This window comes from Pundamilia nyererei, unplaced genomic scaffold (genome assembly GCF_000239375.1).
Source record: "Pundamilia nyererei isolate P.nyererei 1_Seehausen unplaced genomic scaffold, PunNye1.0 scaffold00117, whole genome shotgun sequence".
Classification (NCBI taxonomy): Eukaryota; Metazoa; Chordata; class Actinopteri; order Cichliformes; family Cichlidae; genus Pundamilia; species Pundamilia nyererei.
Window position 1 is genome coordinate 1486593 of NW_005187518.1, and position 20850 is coordinate 1507442.

The 20850-nt window shown below is 39.1% G+C and overlaps 1 protein-coding gene across 1 annotated transcript; it reads right to left on the minus strand.

Annotated features, from left to right (window-relative positions):
* Nucleotides 1-5868: 5868 nt before the first annotated feature.
* Nucleotides 5869-19493, minus strand: igsf10 (immunoglobulin superfamily, member 10). The gene is made up of 10 exons (XM_005742171.1): nt 19333-19493; nt 18761-19039; nt 16999-17128; nt 15482-15872; nt 14118-14882; nt 12106-13884; nt 10429-11997; nt 9260-10163; nt 7903-8269; nt 5869-7813 (listed from the first exon to the last, which is right to left on the minus strand). The coding sequence occupies exons 2-10, from the start codon at nt 18961-18963 to the stop codon at nt 6263-6265; spliced, it is 7659 nt and encodes a 2552-aa protein (XP_005742228.1). The 5' UTR covers nt 18964-19039; nt 19333-19493; the 3' UTR covers nt 5869-6262.
* Between the last annotated feature and the right edge of the window lie 1357 nt (nt 19494-20850).

Consider the following 20850-nt stretch of genomic DNA (forward strand, 5'->3'; position numbering starts at 1 on the left):
ATCTGGGACTCTCCACCATTTGACCTTAGAACTGAAGAAGCTTCTCGGATGAGAGGTGAAACGTCTCCAAGTAACTTAAAGAAGTCCAGACGCTTTTCTTTGCAAGCTCCTTTGACTACGATGACCTGGATGACTGAGAACCTTCACAGACAAACACGAATTAGATACTAATATGTTTTAAACCTTAAACAACACTTTACAAAGCCCATAGATTCCAGATATTTAAAGCAAACTAAATAGAAAGCAGATTTTCATCATTGTACTTGAAACAAAATCACCCCAACAAGTTTATCATTTATTTTCAACATGAGATATAAAGCAATAAAACGTTCAGAGAGTGTCCAAAGCAGCCTTTATGATGACTTTACCAGCGACTGCTGAACTCAGAGCTGTTGAGGGTTTGTTTTCCCTGTGATGTCATTGTGCTCTCTGAGGTTGCTAGGGTACCATTTATGTGAGGCAGACTAGCCACAGTAGGTGAGCTGGATGAAGTCATGTAAAATTGTTTATAACTAAACCTTGACATTTTGCATGTTTTATAAAAAGAACCCAATTTATTTCATTTTCTGGGACACTTATATTTGTTTTCAAAGGATTTTCAGATTTAAATCCTTTACATATTTTTACATGTATTTTCTCAGCACTATTTGGAACGACATAGATTTTCATAACTGGGTCTATTGATGCCATCTGTTGGTTGGTTGACAAAAGATAACATGTGGCTTAATCTTATTACAAGAAGAAGCCATGTCCATGTCCAAGCCATGTCAAAGATGAGATTCTGAAATTTTCAGCTTGGAGTTCACCAAAAACCTGACACTGAGCAAAGGGGGGGAAAAAGGAAATCACCTATGACTTCAGGAACAGCCCTGAGTTGACCTTTCTCAACATCAATTGTGGCAATGGCCACAAATTCCTGGGTACCATCATCTCTGTTGACCTATCCTGAACTCCAAATACCTCAGCAGTCACAAGAAAGACACAACAGAGACTTGCTCCTCCACAGAGAGTGTGCTGACATGCTGTATCACTGCATGGTACAGGGGCTGTACCAAAGCAGAGGGGAGCAGGATTCAGCAGATCATCAACACAGCTCAGAAGATTGTGGGAAGGGAAAACTCCCAATGAGCAATATCTTAAATTATTAGAATACTCTGTGTAATATTGTCCATTATTGATTAAATCACAGTGAAACTTCAAAATACATGCACCTGCTTTTTGTCACTATCCATAATCTCATCACCATACATGGTATGTCTTTATATTTACTGTGTAAATTACTGTATGTTTTTTCTTTGCTTTTCTCTTTTGTTTTTTTTTTTTGTTTTGTTTTGTTTGCAAGGTCTAGTAGCCACTTTATTATTGTGTTGTACTTTGTATAATGACAGCAAAAGAATTCTAATTCACATTTAGAACTGAAGGTGAACTGGTCAGTGAAGGTGTAGTGTGTTTCTGGAAAATAAACCTTTTTTGTTCGTGTTCTCTAACAAAATCAAGGTTGTTTGAATCTGTAGCTAGTTAAAAAATTGACACCTTACATAACAGTGAAAATAGATGTTTATAGAAAACCATCAATGTCACAGTAAACTGGAGCAGGTTTCAGGTTTTGTAATGAGCTTCTGCTGGTGCTGTTCTTTTTTTAATTTATAGCTGTGTAATGTTTCCTCAGCTGTGTTCCAGCTCCTCCAGAGTGCATCTAAATTACACACTGGCTTTATTGGAGAGTGGTAAATTAAGCTTTAGCTCCAGAGGCACCGAGGAAATGCTGTCATGTGATGTGAGATGTGTCTAAGTAAAGGAACATAATTTGCAAACGTATGACTCTTTTACAGCAGTCCTCCAGCTTTGTCTTGGTCTTCTTCTACTGGAAATAATTAGGGTTCAAAAAGAATATGGGAAGCCAGTCAAACGGCAACATTCAGTAGGCTTAAAATTCAAGGAATGATTAAACAACATAAGAAAATAATGAAAGAATTTAAAATAATACAGTTGGTATGGTTCAGTTAAGCTCTGTGTAGCATAATGACAGCACATTGATTAAAAATATGCTAATACCCCTATGCATTGTAAGACTTATGTAGCTGACCCACCCACCAGTTAAAAAAAAGCATCAGCCTAAGGCGTAAAGTGGCAGTGCCACACTGCTGATGCAGTCTAATTGGGTGAAAGAGCTCGTTTGAAAACATGTCCCCTTGGGGACCTAATAATTTAGAGGTACTTTGATGTTTTTAGTTGGGTGTTTGTATAAATGAAAGAAAAATGCTTAGGTAAACAGAAATAGGCTGCACTGGTCCATCTGATTATTCTCTGGGGACCAAAGTACCACATCTGCATCCATAATCAGATGTAAGAACCCAGAGTGAAGTACTTCCACCGCCCTCAAGATAAACACTGTGGGATATGGTCTCATTAAAATCTGTATACAAGTTCTTATATATAAAAACTGTACCACACCAGACACTTCTAAATTTGTTAGGACCCTCTTGCTTTCAACATTTCACTTTCTGAAAACTTCAGCCAGTTTATGGTTGAAGCTGATTTATGTACTTTCCCTGGTGCAAATACTTTGCTTCTAGGTAGTGACTAAAGGCTCACTTTAAAAAGAAAAAGAAAACTTTTAGGGCTTTTGAAAGTAGAGATGAATAATTATATGAGCTTTTCATCTGAATTACAGGTGCTTACCTTATTGTAATCTTTAATTACATATTAAATATTAACTCAAACTGAAAGATGATTAAACACAACTCTGAAAAGCAATAACTCAGGGAACCAACATCCCAGAATGACAGATTGTACCTTGAAGAAAGGTGCAAAAATGGATGGTGTGGTGTGGATGTGTGGATTCTACTTTGCTGGTGTGAAATTCTAGTCGTAGCTCAGATACTGACAGAAACACCAATCGACTGTATGAGCAAGTGTGTGTGTGTGTGTGTGTGTATTCCCACAAGGCTAAAAGGGCTGTGTGTGTAACAGAATGAGAATTTTTTTTACATTTTTGTTTTGAAAGGGTTTTCCACCCATAGGCAGCAAAATATCAGCAGGAGTGTGACTACATTTTTTCTGGGGACTTTACTTGTTGCCAAGTTTGCAGCTTCAAAGAAGTGAAGCAGACTGTGAGCTAACAGAAGAGTACTGTCTGAAACTGCTGTTGGTCAGCACCCAGCAGGGCTCTCCAGACATCTCAGTTTCCATGTTCATGCTGCTAGCATTCTAGTTTAAGTATGGAATTCATACCACAGACCAAAACTATGTCTCACCCTTCTCTGGTTTCCCTCATCTACCCACTCTGTAAACATCCCTTTTCCTTCACACTTTTTTTCACTTGCTCCTTTTCTTGCTTTTAAATGTCAGTTCCTATTGCAGGGATTTCCCATACAGAAAGATGTGTAACGAGCTATTAAGCTTCTGGATTGCCACATGTTGCAAGACCAGCTTTAGAGCAATATAACAATTTTCCAAGTCTCTGCAACTATATTTGAGGAATGAAACATCATTCTTTTAAAATACATTCCCGTGTTGGATTGTGATGATGGTTGGAAACACCGTCGATTAGATCTCTTATCAAACCAATATCATATCATGTGAAAGTGATACGAGATGAGAGGAAATGCCACACTGTGAGAACAGGCAGCAGAGTCAGAGCATAGTTATTTATGGATTTAATAATATGAACAATAGCTTTCACATAAGGTGCAATTTGATTAAATATTAAGATGAAAATACGGATTAACTACCACACAGATGTTGTGGTAGAATACTCATATGTACTGGTGGTTCTTGAAAAGAAAATGAATGGTGAAAATCCCAAAAGGAGATTCACTACATGTACAGAATAAGAAAAATGCTCTAGTTCACCAGTGAATGCATTAAATGGTAGTTAGCAAGTCCATGACACTTTTAAATCTAACTGTGTATATTAATGTTGTGTATTATAAGTAGACTGTTACAAGTTGCCACAACATTTCTAGCAGGTCATTTGATTCTGAGTATATTCTGTTTTTCCACAGTCTTCAAGGTGGCCAAGCAGTGGCCATAAGTCCACCTACCCCACTGAGAGTAAAAACAGGCTCTGCTTATCTTCTCGCAACACCGTAGTGTAGCGCTTCATGCTTGAAAAGTCTAGTTACAAAAGCTATGGCCAGCAATTGGGTCAAAAAGTGACTTTGACCTGGTGAAGGTGAATTTCACAAAAAAACCCCAGTCCTCCTCTCAGTAGCTTCTCATAAAACCTTATTTTTAAATGATACTTGTTAGACTTCCACCCTCTTCCTTTAAATATCCAAGGGAAAAGGAGAAAATGAGAAAATCACATGTTCAAAATCCTCATAAATATCCAAGTCTGTGGAACATAAACTCCATCATTCCCTGAACATGAACTGCAAAACCAGAACTGAACAAATAAACCTTTCACCGTCCACATCTCAACAGGGCACCCGGTGTGAATGATGAACTGTCTTTTACATTGAGGTACCATATGTAAAGAATAGGTGGTCCTTCATAACTACTGTGATTTGTATCTGTTTGTCACCAAACTCACATATGAAAGCACTTTTCTCTCAAATCACACAGCGAGTACCTCACATTCCAGAGTTTATGGAGGACAATTCCGTTTTCCTCCATATCTGCCCGGGTTATATCACACTTGTGCAGACTGGCTTTAAACTTTGGAATTTTATTTTTTCCTTTTTTTATTTCTCTGAAATCTAAAAACTGCATTTATTGGCAGGTACTGAACATTCCAATGTTGAAAGTGGTGTTTAACATTATCAGCCATGCTGGTATGGTATGGTATGGTATGGTATGGTATGGTATGGCCAGTAGCTGCATACAGCATTTCAAAACATGTTAGACTGATTCATAATTAACTTTTATGTCTTTGTTTTCTTTTTACTTTTACACAAATGGTGAAGTATACTTACTAGAAGATACAGCATTCTTTATGAGGTCTTGTATAGATTAAGATTTTCCTATTGAAAAGCATGCATCATTATGGGCACTTCAAAATTGGAGTAATTCACTGAGAAATTATTTCCAGTTGTTCCTAAGGCACAGGGCATGACTAAAATACCATGTATCTATTTCTTTAGAAAAAGGAGACGGTGTGAATCAGCTGACATTTGCCAAGTAAGTGTGGTTAGAGAGCAAGCATAATAAGCCTTGCATAAGGTGTATAGCATGTAATATATATTCTCAGATGGCAGTCTCAAGCAGCAGTACAAACTCATGTTAAGTTCACCTCCTCTGTCTTAACATTACTCATCACCTTCCAGTTTAATTTGCAGGAGCACAGTAAAATCAGAGTGCATGACAAGCAAAAATCAATGGCTCCCCTGTGGATCCTGCCCACTGACAAAGAGAGTGAAGGATTATTTTCATAGCTGGCCTGCACTTAAAATTCCAGAGCTGAATATGCTTCTGTTTGTGACTTTTTGGTGCCCTATAATTTAATACCTTTTGTATTTCTTTTATCCCCAACTGAGAAAATAGTAGCATAAAAAGACATGAGCCATGTTTTACTTTGTAAGTTCATGTTTTTTCCCCATACTTTAATTAAGGAGATACTGCAAATAGATATACATGGACTTTATTATTGGCATAATGTATAACATTACTGTAAATTCTCATGTACAACACAACAGATTGGTAATATGTATTATATTCCATTGTGTTCCAAATAGACATATAGGAATCTATATAGACCTTAATTAACACACACACACGCACGCACGCACGCACGCACGCACGCACGCAATATACCATGTCCAGTGTAAGACAAGTATCATATATATATTTGAATAAACCCTTTTTCCCACTTAAAAACACTGAATTACTTATAAAATACATTTTACTACATATTCTGTTGTTTTTTTTAAATTTGCTGTTATGTCCAAAGGGAATTATGACCTCTTGAGAAGACCAACCTCCCCTTCTAATTTCTGTTTTCCTGTTTGGCTACTATGTCCAACAGCAGGTCAGAGAAATCACTTTAGGTTTGGCTCTATGATTTGGCTCTGTTAGGACTACCCTAAATGGGTACTTTGATTTTCCAGACCCCAGCTTCCAATGTTACAAGCAAGCAGGAGTTTCTTCTTTTAAATTCCTTTTTTGTGCTTTGTTAATTACTCACATAATCAGCTTCTGTATTACACATGCCTTGATCTTCACTAATCCACAAGATGATAGGTAGTGTAGTGAGCAGACAATATGTGTCTGTTAATATTTACATTAGCATATACTGTCAACCTTCAGCTATTATTTTTAATCACAGCACAAGTACATATGTGACCTTTGAATCTGTACCTAAGTGGTTTTTCGCAAGGCATTTGTATGTTCCAGAGTCTGAGGGCGTGGGCCTCTGGATGATTAGTGTACCCTGAGGGTGGAGCAGTTCACTACCCATAGGCCGCCCCTTTTCTGCTGCTGATAGAACTGAATGATCTGGAAGCTCCCATGTGATCTCTGGCTTGGGGATCCCAGTAGCAGCACAGTTGAGCTGAATAGGTCTCCCAGTCTCTGCCCTCACACTGGAGGGGGGCCCCATTGTGATCCGTGGAGGGTAGGCAATGACAATAACAGGGACAGTAAGTACAGCCTCACCAGCATCGTTTCGAGCTCTGCATATGTAGTTTCCGCGGTCATGGAGTGTAGTGTCCTGAATTATAAGAGTACCATTTTCTAGCAACTGGTAGCGTCCGAGGACTTGAGGCCGAGTAAGAGTGTGACCACCAGGAACGGTCCAGTAGATTCTTGGTCTGGGACTCCCATCAGATAGGCAGTGAATGAAGAGGGGCTCCCCTGATATGCTGCGTATGATACCCCTGGGCCTTGTCAGGATATAAGGCTTCTGCCCAATCTCCAAAATTATTAGCTTCTCTATGTAGCCCATGAGATTCTTGGCACCACAGCGGTATTTCCCAGCATCTTCTTTGTGAGTACTGCGGATGACCAAAGTCCCATCATTGTTTATTTGGTGGCGAGAACCATGATTGGTTCCACCAATAAACCGTGTTCCATTAGGCAAAGTCCATGATATCTCTGGCATTGGCTGCCCATCAGCAGAACAATTCAGAACTGTGGTTTTCCCATTCCCAGACACAATACGTTCATTGAAGGGATTATTGAAGATTGGCCTTCGGAGCATACTTGTAACCGTCAACTGCACCACCATTACTGCCTCTCCTCCATCATTTCTAGCTAAGCAAATAAACTCTGCTGTATCAGAAGGGCGGACATTACGTATCTCAAGTGTCCCATTCTGGTGGACTTTAATCCTACTTCCAAAGTAGGGTGCTGTTAGAAAGATGTTATCAGGCATAATCCAAGTGATAGTAGGTCTGGGAGTCCCCTCAGCCATACAATCTATAAGTTTCCTGGAATATGTAGACACTATTTCTTTAATGACTGTTCTGTTCTGATGGTAGCCATTGATCACAGGTGGATTCCCACCTATCTCAAGCTTGTAAACTTTTCTGGTTTCTCCGCCAGGGTTGCGAGCCATGCAAACATACTCCCCTGCATCAATTACCTTGACATCCCTAATATCCAGAGAACCATTGACATGCATTAAGTAGCGTTCATGTGATGCTGCTATTACATCGTTATTGGGAAGTATCCACAATATCTTAGGTTTAGGCTCTCCAACTGCCTCACAGTCAAAGAGGATGCTTCCTCCGGGCTTCACTCTAGCATAGGTCTGGCTGGATGGACGCATCCTAGGGGATGCTGTAACTACAGTGATATGTACATGCATCTCATCTTTGCCAACCTGGTTCTCGGCAAAGCAGGTATAATCGCCTTCCTCTGACATTCCAACCTGGAGAAACATGATATGAAAACACGATATATAAACATGATATATATGTATATATGTTTGTGCAGTTTGTGTTTGATCCAATTCAATACCTGGTTTAGATAAAGAGTTCCATTGTCAAACAGAGTGTAGCGACGTTCTCGTCCTCCTCTACTGCTGGCATCAGACTGCAAAGCACTGTTGACCATTGTACCATCTGGTAGACCCCAGGAGATATCTGGCTTTGGTGCCCCTGAGGCTTTACAGTCTACTTTTAAGTCCTTTCCATAGGGTACCTGCTTCTTGCTGTATACCTTAGTCTCTATCTTGGCTGGCTTCATTGATACACTGACTTTCATGAGTTGTAGAGCATCACCAATCTTGTTTCGGGCCACACAGAGATAATCTCCGGCATCTTTGTCACTCACAGTGTTAACAGTAAGAGTACCATTATCAAGGACCTGTATCCTGCTGCCCACCCTGGAGTAACAAATAAAAGAAAATTAGAGAGACAGTTACAAACCTGGCATTAAGATAATTTGCAGAATTCCTTGTCTATGCTTATTAAGAGCAAAACGCATAAATTTGTATGGTTTCATATAATTTTTCAAACAGCTAAAATCAAAACGGTAACAGTGGAAAAGTGTCTTATCTGCTTACATCAAACAAATGTGTACAGAATGCCACTGGGGAGATATAGCAATTAAATCAGTAGCTGCTTTACATTGCCTCAGTCTTTCTGTTCTCTCTGGTGTTAGACATGTACCGACACACAAAGTGTTTATATAAACAGGTATTGGGGGTATAAGAAATGTGGTTTAAACGTACAATGCTTTTTTAAAGACGTAAAATTAAGGTAAGACATGCTTGCATTATTATCACACTGAACAAGCTAACAATTAGGAAAAATATAAATGAAATACACTACAATTCCCTTCGGTATGATGACTTTTGTGTCGTTTTTTTTTTCAACCCTAATAGAAGCATAGAAAGAGAACCATTGTATTGAAAATATTTTCACTTCAGTCTTCATTTGACTGTGCTGAGTTATGCTCTGAATAAGTATAGTCAATATCTGCATCTCATTTCTTTACATTTAGAGAGAATTACGTGTTTTTATGTGTACTTATGAGGGACATTCAATGAATCAGTGCAGGCAACAAAACCTATAAAAAATATAAATGCATTCACAATGCATGCTATTCACAATCAGTGCTTACTTTGGTAAGCATAACAGTATGCCACTGAATTGTTTTCAACAGTTTAGCTGTTTCATGAGAGGCTAAGGGCAAAAATAAGTCTGTTTTGGTGATTTTTATCCACTTTCTTCCATAGAATGTTCACTAAACCACTACAGTTTTTCTAAGCAATATTTATGCAAATCATGCACATTGAATTATTAGAATTTTGTAACTTTAATATAAAAGATAATACAATAAATACCTGTTCTACCAATGAACGTATTTTTACCTGTACCAATAGTCCACCACAGCTTTAGAAGGTAGTTTCCAGATTATCCTAGGTTTAGGGTTTCCAGTTGCCAAACAGTTTAGTCTTAACTGATCCCCATATGACAACTCAGTCAAGCGCTTGGATATCTCCAATATCTGAGGAGCAGATTCTTGTAGTATTACTGTCAGAGTCACGACTCTTCGTTCTGAACCAGTAGAGCTGGTAGCAATACATTCATATTTTCCACTGTCTGCTGGAGTCACATCCTTAATGTGAAGCGTCCCATTCTCATACATGGATATCCGTGTATCGATTACAGGCCTGTTAGATTGTATCATTGACCCATCATGGAGAACCCAGTGAACACCTGGCTGAGGTGTACCATGACCAGTGCAGGGTAACTGTAAACTGTGGCCAAGAATAGCTTGTAGCTGCTGCCGCTTCTCCTCCATGATACCTGGTGGAGCTGCCACCACCTGCAGTCGGACTGTAGCAGTATCAGCTCCAGCAGGATTACTGGCAATGCATTTATAATGACCTCTGTCATAAACAGACACATATTTAATAACCAGAGTCCCCACAGCAGATACTGATGCTCTTCCCTTCTCAGTGTTTTGACCCATGACTTGAGTACGGTTGGCCAAGATCCAAGATATCACAGGCATGGGCCGGCCCTCTGCTTTACATTTCAGTTCAACTGTGTTTCCTGCATAAGATTTTATCTCGCGCATCTTTGGCTCTAAAATGCGAGAGGGATAGGCTACCACTGAGAGGGTGATAATAAGTTTATCTGATCCATGGTCATTCTCAGCTAGACAGAAGTATTGGCCTCGATCTTTAATATTGGCATTTGGGATTGACAGCGTGCCGTTGCTCAACACCTCATACTTGCCCATCCTCTCTTTAATGGTAATGGTTCTTCCTGTGGGACAAAAGAAATACAGAGACAATGAAATATTTACCTTACAAACACTAAAACATTCTACACAAATCACTTAAAGCAACTGACAAAATGTAAACAGTATTGTTACTTTATTATTGCAGCGTTTTCTATAAATGGCTTTTACTTGCACCTGACAACAAATTTTGTTTCTACATGATGCCAAAAATACTGTCACTCCCATATCTTAATATGTATAACATTTTGGTTCTGCTAATGATAAGAATGAATGAAATCATTTTTGTACCTGTGCTGGAGGAGAATTGTTTCCATGTTATAACTGGCTGTGGGTTTCCAACAGCCACGCATGGCAGGAAAGCATCAGAGTTAGACAGTACAGTAAAGCTAGCTGCATTTCCACCCACTATCTTGGGTTTGCTTGACATGACCTTTGTAGTGGGTTCAAAACCAGCATTACTGGCACTGGTAGCATCATATCCCGAGACTTGATTATAAATAGTAGAGGTGGCAGAATCCTTGTCTGTAATGTAAGGAACGGGGGTACTGATCATGTAGCCTTGCTGAGCTGTTAGAAGGATCAGTGTATCAGAGTTATCTACACTGCCTTTAGTACCACTGCTTTTTCGAGTACCGGTAGGTCTAATTCTCTCCAACACTAAACTGCGATTGGTGTCACCATTCCTTTGTGTTGGTGGTTTGATATTGCTGTGGAATCTTGTCTGAGCAGTTGTGTAAAACCGCTTAGTTGTATGTGGTATCAGTGTAGTAGCAGGATCATAAGTGGCAGAGGAAAATAGAGGTGTCATGGTGGTAGGATAGCTGGATGAACCACTAGATGTCCAGTCAAAGTCCTCATAAAGGTCACTCTCCTCAGATCTTTTTTCAGTGGTACCCAATACTGTGGTTCTGGCATCTTTTTGTGTGTAAATGGGATTATATTCTGAAACACTTTGTTGAAAAAGTGTGGTTGCCTCCATTGTGTATTCCATGGTTGTTGCCTCTGTAGTTATTGCCTCAGTTGTTGTAGTTTGTCGGACTTTGGGAATTCCAGGTTTCCTTAGGGGTCTTCTTCTCCTATTGGGCCTCCTTCTCCGCCCTAGCCTACCTCTTGTCCCACCAGGCCTCTGTCTGATTATAAGCAAATTGTCAGACAGTCTTCCAGACCCAGATGAGGTTACATCAAGATTTTCCTGCTGGGTGGGTTTGACAGTGGGTGGCGAGGGTAGAGTCTGTAATTCTGGTGGTGTTTTTGCAGTGGTATAAAACTGTGAGGAACCAGAATAACTAGTAACAGGTATAAAGTCCAAGCTGGGACCCAGTGTTGTGAACTGGAAATCAGCAGAGGATGCATCGCTATAATCATCATCTAATGAACTACTCGTTGTGTGTCTGGATGGTGACAAACTATCAACTTTAACTAATAAGTTTGCAGAGGTAATGGGCGTAGGAGCAATGGTTGTGGTTAGGGTGCCTCTTGTTTCAGTCGTAGTTGAAGTTTTATTCGCAGTTAATGGCTTCTTAAGCCTACTGAGCATCCTTTCCCTTCCTTTGTTTCCAAACAACTTGTTCCATGGAATTTTTCCCCGAATGATCTTAGAAGTAGATGTAGTAGTGGTTGTGGTTGGGACTTTAGTTGTAGGATCCAGTTCAGGGGCAACTGCAAACGTTATGTACTCATTGGAAGTCTCTGATCTAGACTCTGCTTTGTTGAATGTGGCATCTGAAGTCATGTAATGACTTGTGGTTTTTTGCATATAAGCAGGTTTCTCTGTTTTGTGTAAACATGGACTAGAAGATGCTGTTGGTGTGACCACTGCCAAATCAGTGGTTGCTGCCTTATTATCACAGTTACAGGCTGAGAAAAAAAGAACCATGTTAAAAACATACGTGTTGTTTCATGACTGATTATTTATGCAACACAGAAGTACAAAACAACAGGGTTTTTAAGAACATGGTTTCTTACCTGTGGTCAACTGAATTTGATATGGCACAGAGGCATTCCCTTCTTTATTCATGGTGGATTGTTTAAGTTTATTAATAAAGGACTGCATGTCATGGATCCTGTTTGGTTTAATGATTCTTCTGCGGCCTTGAAAGTTCCTCCTGCCAACCTTTCCTCTGTAACTTTGGCGTGGGATTATATGGATGTGCTGCCGGGAGATGATAGTAGATCCTGCAGGCAGGCGCTGGGATTTTATTGTCTGGGTTGTATGGAAAATGATCTTGTCTTGCTGTCTGTCTGTAGCTGTGATTGCTGTAAATGAGGTTTGGCTTTCAGGGTCTGTGTGAAGGACTAGCTCCACTGGGCCTGGTTCATCTCTCATTGGAGTAACATTAGGGTCTGTAGTTGAAGAAAAAGCACCCTCTGTCGAAGTCTCTGGTTCTGCAAGTGCTTCTCCTGATAACTCTAGTTGGGTTTCTTGTGAAGTGTCTGTCACAGTAGGTTGGAGAGTGACTGGTTGTAGGTTCGAAGGTGGCATGCTGGTTCTTTCAAGGGTGTAAAAGTTGTTTGTCTCAACTAACCTTGGATCTGTAGTGAATGTAGACTGCATATATGGCTCTGTTGTTGCCATGTCTCTATTTTCCATTATTTTAGTTGAATTAATATGATTGCTGAATCTATTTTCCATGCCATTTTCCTTTGTTGCTAAAATATGTCCCTCACCAATTTGTGTGGTTGTTACTGTCTCAGTCTGCCTGTCTTGAGCAAATATTCTTTGTGGATTATCTGTTGTTGGTTGGACTATTGTTGGGAGAACAATGAGATGGTCTTCATCTTGAGCTTCACCAGAGCCAATTTCATTGTCACCAGAATATCCAATATGTGTGTTTTCATATTTTACTTTCTCATTTTCTCTATTACTCTTTATTTTTGAGCCACCCTGAGCCTTTTTCATAAATTCTGCAAACTTCTGCGGGTCTACTTTCCTGGAAGCTTTATCAAAGACCCTACTACTCCAGATGTGGCTGTTGCGGACTGACCCCCTCCTTCTCTGTCCCAGTCTACCTCCAAAACCTACTCGGCCACGTGATCTGTGTCTGGGGTAAGGCCGATCTGAAGTAATGGTCCTGGACTCCTGGATAGTTCTGTCAGCATGCTGGGAGTGGTGTATCTCACTGAGTTTGACTGTGTTTTGTGTCAAGCTAGAATCCATTGCAAACTCCGTCACCATCCCTGATCCCTCACTGTTGAAAACACTTGCTGTCACAGACCCTTTGTCTGTTACTGTCACCTGAGAAACGAGTAGGTCAACTCCAACATGATTAGCAACTAAACACCTATAAAATCCTCGATCCCTTGCTGTGATACCCTGAATCAGCAATGTCCCATTCTTAAAAATGTTTCTGTTCCCATGAGGCTTGTCAAGCACTGAATGGTCAGGCAGAATCCAAGACACCGAGGCCTCAGGACTCCCCGAGGAGCTACAGTCAAAAACAAGCTTTTCACCCAGTGGCCTAGAGAGTTGAACACCATTGACCTCAGCCTCTTCCACATCAGTGGACAGAACTGTCACTCGAAAGATGAGGATATCTGCATCCAGGTAGTTTGTGGCAATGCACCAGTAGAGGCCTGTGTCAGAGGTATCTGCACCTCGAAGAGTGAGCTTTCCTTCAGCAGTAATTATTATTCTCCTGTCCTCACTGGAATAAGGAGCTCTGACCTTGCTTCCATCTGGTAAAATCCACTCCAAGAGAGGCTTTGGATCACCCTGGATATGGCAGCTCAACTGTACCACACCACCTAGGTCAGGAGGAAAACATTTGATAATATCATAACCGTTTTCATGCTAAAAAGAAAAGACTTTTTAGTCTTTGAAATTCTGAATTCATTTTTTTTAATGCTTCCTATTTTATTAGTGCAATGATCAGTATAGTTTCATACATAAGTAAATAGTTCAGTTACTGGTATGTGCAGACCTAAGTAAAAGTCACATCTCTGAGCTAGTATATTAAGCGTTAATCTCTGACTCCCACCTGTAAGTACAGTGTGCTCAGTCTTAGTTTGATTATCTCGTTTGATCATGGCCCAGGAATACCGGTCCCTCTTAGATGGTGTGCTTTCCAAACGTAGGTTTACCACAGACTGGTACTTAATGTGCAGGGTAGAGAAGGTGGTAGCAGTGCGGTCTAGTTGGAAGCTCACTTCTCCCTGCATTAACCATGCAGGAGAGGCTTTAATCTCAGCCTTAATGTTTGTGTTTATTTCTTTATCTAGATCCTTTGTTTTCATCTGAGCATATCGGTACACCATTTCTGGGCTTCTGGCCAACATTAAACCTCTCTCTAGCCTCATAGGAGAGTCACTGTAGGTGGCTAAGATCTGCCACAGTTGCTGGATGTGTTCATGGTTAATATTACACACCAAATACGTAGTTATGCAAGTGGTAAGCATGGTGACATTGTTTCCTTCTCCTTCCTCCAGGGTTTGAGTCAGGTTCTCAAAAGAAGTGGGCCGCTGTACAGTGCAGGTTAGACTGGCATCATTGTAAAACTGGTCGGTTAGGTTCATTTGTATTGAGCCTAATGGGGCAATAAAGTCCTTGGGGGAAACAGGAAAGAAGTTCCCTTCATCCAGGCTGATGTTTTTCTGCTTTAGATGGGGTTGGATCAAAGGTTTGGTGCAAGTAAAAGCATTGTTGGGTAGAAGGGATAGAGGCCTTTTGTGGTAAAGCAAAGGATTTTCACAAACAGCACATAGGCCTCTGGGATATCTCCTGTCTCGCCGGCATTTCAGCACACCTGGAAAGAATTATTAAGCAGTGCAATGTTTAGATGGATTCATGGAAGAAAAAAAATCACACTTTCAAACTTATGTTCCAGCCAAACCAAAACTGGCTAATAAAACTTGTGAACCACAAAAGGTCATAATCACAATACAGAATTGCGACATTTCGGTTAACCCTTGTGCTTGCCAAGTCATAAATAAAATGTATAACTTTAGTTCTTCTATGTCTTCATTGTTTTCTATGGCCCTCATGATGAAAAGATTATATGATATCTGCTTCCTGTAATGTCTCTGCAAAGATTTATATGCTTCTCTTGGATATGCCTGTCTTGCTTGGGATACAATCCCATGCACTATTAGGTTTTAAGAGAAAAACATACTATGCTCAAACCTGAGTACAACCACAAATACTGCCAACAGTTTTACCAGATGGGTCTTATTAAAGCTGGTAGCAAATATCGGCTTACAGAGGTTTAGAGAAAGTTTCTCTGGCATTAATGAAAAAGAAACTGTTTAGATTCAGTAAGTGACTTTCTTAGCTGTTAACCACGGTTCAATTTTATATGCCTCTAAGTACTTTGGGAATTGTCCAAAGCACAGATGCACTCCTTACCTGTATTTCTTTGTGCCCAAAGTGAGAACCACTTCATACGGCAATCACACTTCCAGGGGTTGCCATGGAGGAAGACATTTTCTAACTGACTGCAGCCTGAAAAAATGTCTGCTGGCAGAGTGGTCAGAAGGTTGTCTGACAGGTGGATGGTTCTTACTGATGATACCTTGAAAACCTGGCTGTGTCTCAGTGTGATAAATGTGTCCGGGTGGAGCTGCTGGAGGTAGTTACCCTCCAGATTAACCAATTCTAAGTTGGTAAGCCCAAAGAAAGCCTCCGGGTTTATAAATTCGATGTGGTTGTGGTCTATGTGGAGTCTCAGCAGACTATCCAAGCCTTTGAAAGTCTCTTTGTTGATAATCTTTAATTTATTGTATGACATCTTCAGGACCTTGGAAAACACAATTAGGATAGAGATGGTGGTCAAAACAATGATAACTGAAAGCTATTATGTCAATACACAATTACATTGTTTTTATAGACATAACATGAATTATTGTCAGACTGTTTATTTAGTCTGAAAAAGTGCAAGGAATCAAGGACCATCCTTCACATAACACACACAGACATATAAAATTATTGTGAATCACTCAACATTCTTTGTGAAACATGAGGCATTTACTTTTTGTGAACCACAAAAGAGTTGATACAACTCTGTTTTTACAAGTTTGGACTTGTGACACTGAAATTCTGTATTGAATTATACTGCCTGTTATTGGTTAAACACAGTTACTTGTGCCTGAGTTCTTTTTTAAATTTCATTACTTTATAATTAGATTTGCAAAAGCAAAGGTGATACTTCTTAATCAATTTTGCCATGGTGAAAACCCTGTGCTGTAATTGGACAACTCTTATTATTTTCCCCTCGCATTTGTGTCGTCTTTTTATGCTTTTTGAAATTTTTTGTCATTTTGAACTAATTATGGATGGAAATGTGACACAACAGTCATAGTAAAGAAAACCAGCTGTGAACTTTTCATCCCTCCAAGAAGATATTATCTAAAAACCAGAAAACAAACCAGAAAACAAACAAAAACATATTTATGTAGGCATGCTCTACTTACTGATGTGTGTACTGTATGTCATCACAGAAATACTGAATTAAAACTATATGATGTCAGCAGTAAGGCTATTTTTGTAAACTAAAACCAAACTAAAAACAACCTTTACTGCAATTTGCAATTACAACTGATGAGTCATGTCTATTGAAACTGTGGATGTCTTCAACTGCTTTCAAAAAATTCTTTATTTTTATTGCAGTACCATTATTGATTTTCTACAATCTTGTGTTTGACATATGCCCTCCATTCAAAAATGAAAACGAACATGTAAACTAATTTATTTAAAAATAACTAAAACAACACATTTTCAAATTTAAAATATAAACTGAAATAAGAAAATCTACTCTAGAAAATAATAACAAGTCAAAATGAAATAAAAATGAGGGTTGTCAAACAAAGATATATTTTGGATGTTGCAGTGAGGTTTGCGAGTAATTTGTTTACAAAGGATTTTACCTGTAATGACTTAAGGTCTTTGAAGGCTCTGTCTTCAGTAGTGTGTATCATGTTGCTGTGCAGCAACAACAGTTCCAAGTTTTCAAGCCCTGAAAGATCATTTTCTCTCAGGATAGTTATGCTGTTGTACCTAACGGCATAGAAATAAAAAAGCTTTGGTTACTGATCATCATTTTGAATGAGCCTTCAAATATACTTTGCAGAAATATTACTGAAATGCAACTGAAGTTCTGAACATATAACCTAAAAGGTGGGCAATGCTGGTGAAAGATCTCAGCAAAAAAAAGCATTCATTCTAATCCAGAACCTGTCTACTCAGACAAATAAGTGAAAACACCTCACTAGGTGAACTATAGGTATATATTGCCCTCAGTATTGACATACTGGACATTAGTATTGTGCTGACTATATTACCTGTTCCTCATTCAGGCAATTTAATTTAATAATTAATTTAATAATTTTAATTATATAATTGCTTTGGGATTAATAAATTATTCAGATTTTGATACCATATCCTGCCAAACAGAGGCTGTGTGCATACTAAAGCATCTCAGAGAAAGCTCTTGTAGCAGGAACCAGTATACATGAAATTTCAAGTACTTTTAAACTGTTTATAGGTGGTTTTTGCATGTGTGTGTGTTTGGGGGTTGGGGTAAGGGACCTTGGCTCTTTCTCATGTTACACTACTTCAAACACATGATGGATGGTAGTACTAGCCATGCTAGGTCAGGGCCACATTTTACCATGTTGAAACATACATGCATGTGAAGACAAGTTTAAAACAATGCCAGTAAATGTTGTTGATTACTAATATTGTGATACAAATTAATGAAAACAATTTATAGTGTGCACCCAGTAATGTTTGAGTTCACTCTGTATGTGTCAGCAGGCAACATGACGTGCCCTTGGAGATGACACTTGTAGAGGAAATTAGGACTACATAATTAACTGTTAATTCTGCCTGTATTAATCCTGCCACGACATCTCAGGATGTCTGCAGTAAATACTCCGCTCCGGCCTGGTCACATTCTGAAATGAGGTCTAATTAGGTACAATAATTGAATGCACTTGTGTGTCATTTGATTGACAAATAGCTTTCCAAGCAGGCTGAAGTAGCATCAGGGCACCACAGACAGGATAGAGGTAAGACAGCTCTGTTTATGCATCATGTATTTCAGAATCTTTAACATAGTAACAGCCAGAGGCATTAATAGACGATTTGGTGATGAATGATGATTAATTTTATGATGAATTCATTTAGTGGCTGTGGTAACAGCTACTAGCTGGATGACAATGGCAATGGGATGCCGACTAGAGTGGTGATTTACTTCTTTGCTGTTTTTTATTTGTTGGTTATTTTTTGAGAAACTAAGCCTCTCAAAGCACATAAAACTAAACACTGCTAAAGTTCTCCGGTTAAGATTGTTGATGGCTAATGCTTGCTAGCTATTGCTTGTTAGCTAATGGCAAGATTGGCTTTGTCACCTAACCTGAGCTAATATTTGCTTGTTGATTAACCAGCTTCACAAATTGAAGCTATAAAGTTGTGTTTTCTTGAGTCAATGACATTTTAAATAAACATTTTTTATCTCAATTCTGAAAGGTTATTTCTTTTCCAGACAGTAATTATATGTGGTCTAGTTATTAGACTAAACCTGTTTGACTTGTAGAAATACTTTTTGTAATGCTATTCTTTTACAAAGTCTGCAGTTTAAATCACTCAGTAATTCTTCACCAAGAGTATGTGTACTTCAACTCTTACCCGAGGTTAATTTTTTCAACAGCTGGCAGGATGTGGTCAGGTATTAAAGTCAGGTATCTGAAGGTGCAGTGCACTTCAGTGGTAACATCGCAGGCGCATGGTTTGGGACAGTCAGCACTTGAAGGCAGCGCAGCAGCCAGGAACAACAAAGTCTTTAGCAACCACCTCTGCAGGTATGAAGAGCTGCACACACACTCAGTCATTGTGCACAGAGTTGGGGGCTTCAGTTGCACAGGAAATTAGAGCAAAACTTTGTCGTGAACCATTAATGAAAACCACCTGAAGAGAGAATGATGAAGATATATAGATAGAAAAAAAATAGCTTTAATTTCCAAGCCATTTCCTTTATTCGTTCCATTCTATTCTTGTATATTTTAATTTCCGTCTTTGCTATTCGTTGCTATCAAAGAAGAAAACTTAGGGAAGGATAAGCATTCAAGTCAAAATGTGTCCATGCAGTTGCAAAATAAAATAAAAACAATGAGGAAAAATAACTCTGCAGAAGTAAAATATCTGCAGACAGAAGAATTTAAACCATGAAAAAAAGATAGCCTGTGTACAGTTTCTCTCACCGCACTAAAACATCTGTAGAAACCGGAATTGCTGCAGAAGCACGAATTAGAAATTCCTAGTCAAACTGTTTAAAGTCCACATTCAGTTTCAGTAGTTCTCCAGTTTGAGTTCTTAGATGAGCACACTCTGTAAGCACAGAGGGACTAGAGTCATGTCTCTGCGAGCGCCTGCAGCAGAGCACACGCTTCAGTCTCCTCCTTCTCCTCCTCCTTTATAAACTGCAGTAATGCAGTTCTAGACAAACTACAAATAAAAATGCAGGGAGTTGCTTTGTTTGAAAGATCTCATAGACAGTTAAAGGCCAACAAAATTCTTCCTCATCTTCAGTTACTGGGGATGATATTGGAAATATTAACTGCTGCCAAGACAATAATTTTTGACTCATATGACCAAGCTTAGAAGGAGGTCATGTGTCTTTTTGAAGAATCTGAAACTTTCCTGATATGATTTATTGTATATTTCTTTCATATTTTCATTGAATCCTGCTTTTCTGTGATTACATTTGGACCAAACGCACCCCAAGCTTGTCCACACATACTCCACAAACTCTTTTCTGTGAAAGTCTTTCTGTCAGATTAAAACACATTTGAGCCACAATGTGTTACACATTATAGCAGCAGCCGGTTCGCTTCCCCCTCTCCTATCAAATGGGTCATTTGAATAAATTGGTTTTGTGTGTGTTTTTGGGGGGTTTTCTTATGATAAATTCCACACATAAATCACTATTCTGACATGCAAAGGCAAAAAAAACCCAAAAAAAACAAAACCCCATACCATTCATTTAACTAGTGTGTTTTATCACAAAAGTCACTGAAGTTATACACAATGCACACAAACTGTCATTCATTTACTGTTATAATCTGTTCTCTTGTTAAGATAAAGTGGATATATTGTGCTTTTTTGCCACTTTTTTATCTCTGTAGCCACTGCTCAGGTATCAGATACCATCTTTTCTCATAGGGCAAACAAAATGAATTAATGACCGGATAATAAAAATGTAATAAAATATATTATCATACTAATAAAATAATGATGAATGGCTTAAGATCTTGAGCAATAAAAGAAGCTTTTATGGTTGTCACACTCAGCAGCTGGCTCAGTTTATCAGAAACTACTCACACAAAGTGGACTGGTTTTCGTTTTCAGATACTTGTGAACTAACTAATGAGTCACTGCACTGTGCAACCTTTTAGATTCATTTAGAACCACAGAGGACGAAGAGATGATTGTGTGTTTGTGGATTAGTTATTTGTGTAGATATAGGGCTTCCCATTCATTGGTCACAGGCAAGGTTGGCATATTCCATCGGTGTTGTTTTTTAACTTGTACATCTGGATAACACACCATCACACATGGACACAAACACCTCCTCTTCTCTTCTCTTCTCTCTGTGATATCTAACTTAAATGAAGTAAATAAAGTGCCGAGCAACTGTCACTATGTGATAGATGTAAGCGTGCGTTTGATTTACTAACTGGTTAGATTGTACTGATATTGTGTTCTCCCACTCTGTTGAC

Bases quoted from the DNA above. Each gene is read 5' to 3' on its own strand.
- igsf10 (XM_005742171.1), bottom strand. From the start codon at position 18,963: ATGACTGAGTGTGTGTGCAGCTCTTCATACCTGCAGAGGTGGTTGCTA. The intron at 14,883-15,481 runs GTAAGGAGTGCA...AATTCTTTCCAG, and splicing joins TTGGGCACAAAGAAATACAG to GTGTGCTGAAATGCCGGCGA. The intron at 10,164-10,428 runs GTACAAAAATGA...TTTGTCCCACAG, and splicing joins ACAATTCTCCTCCAGCACAG to GAAGAACCATTACCATTAAA.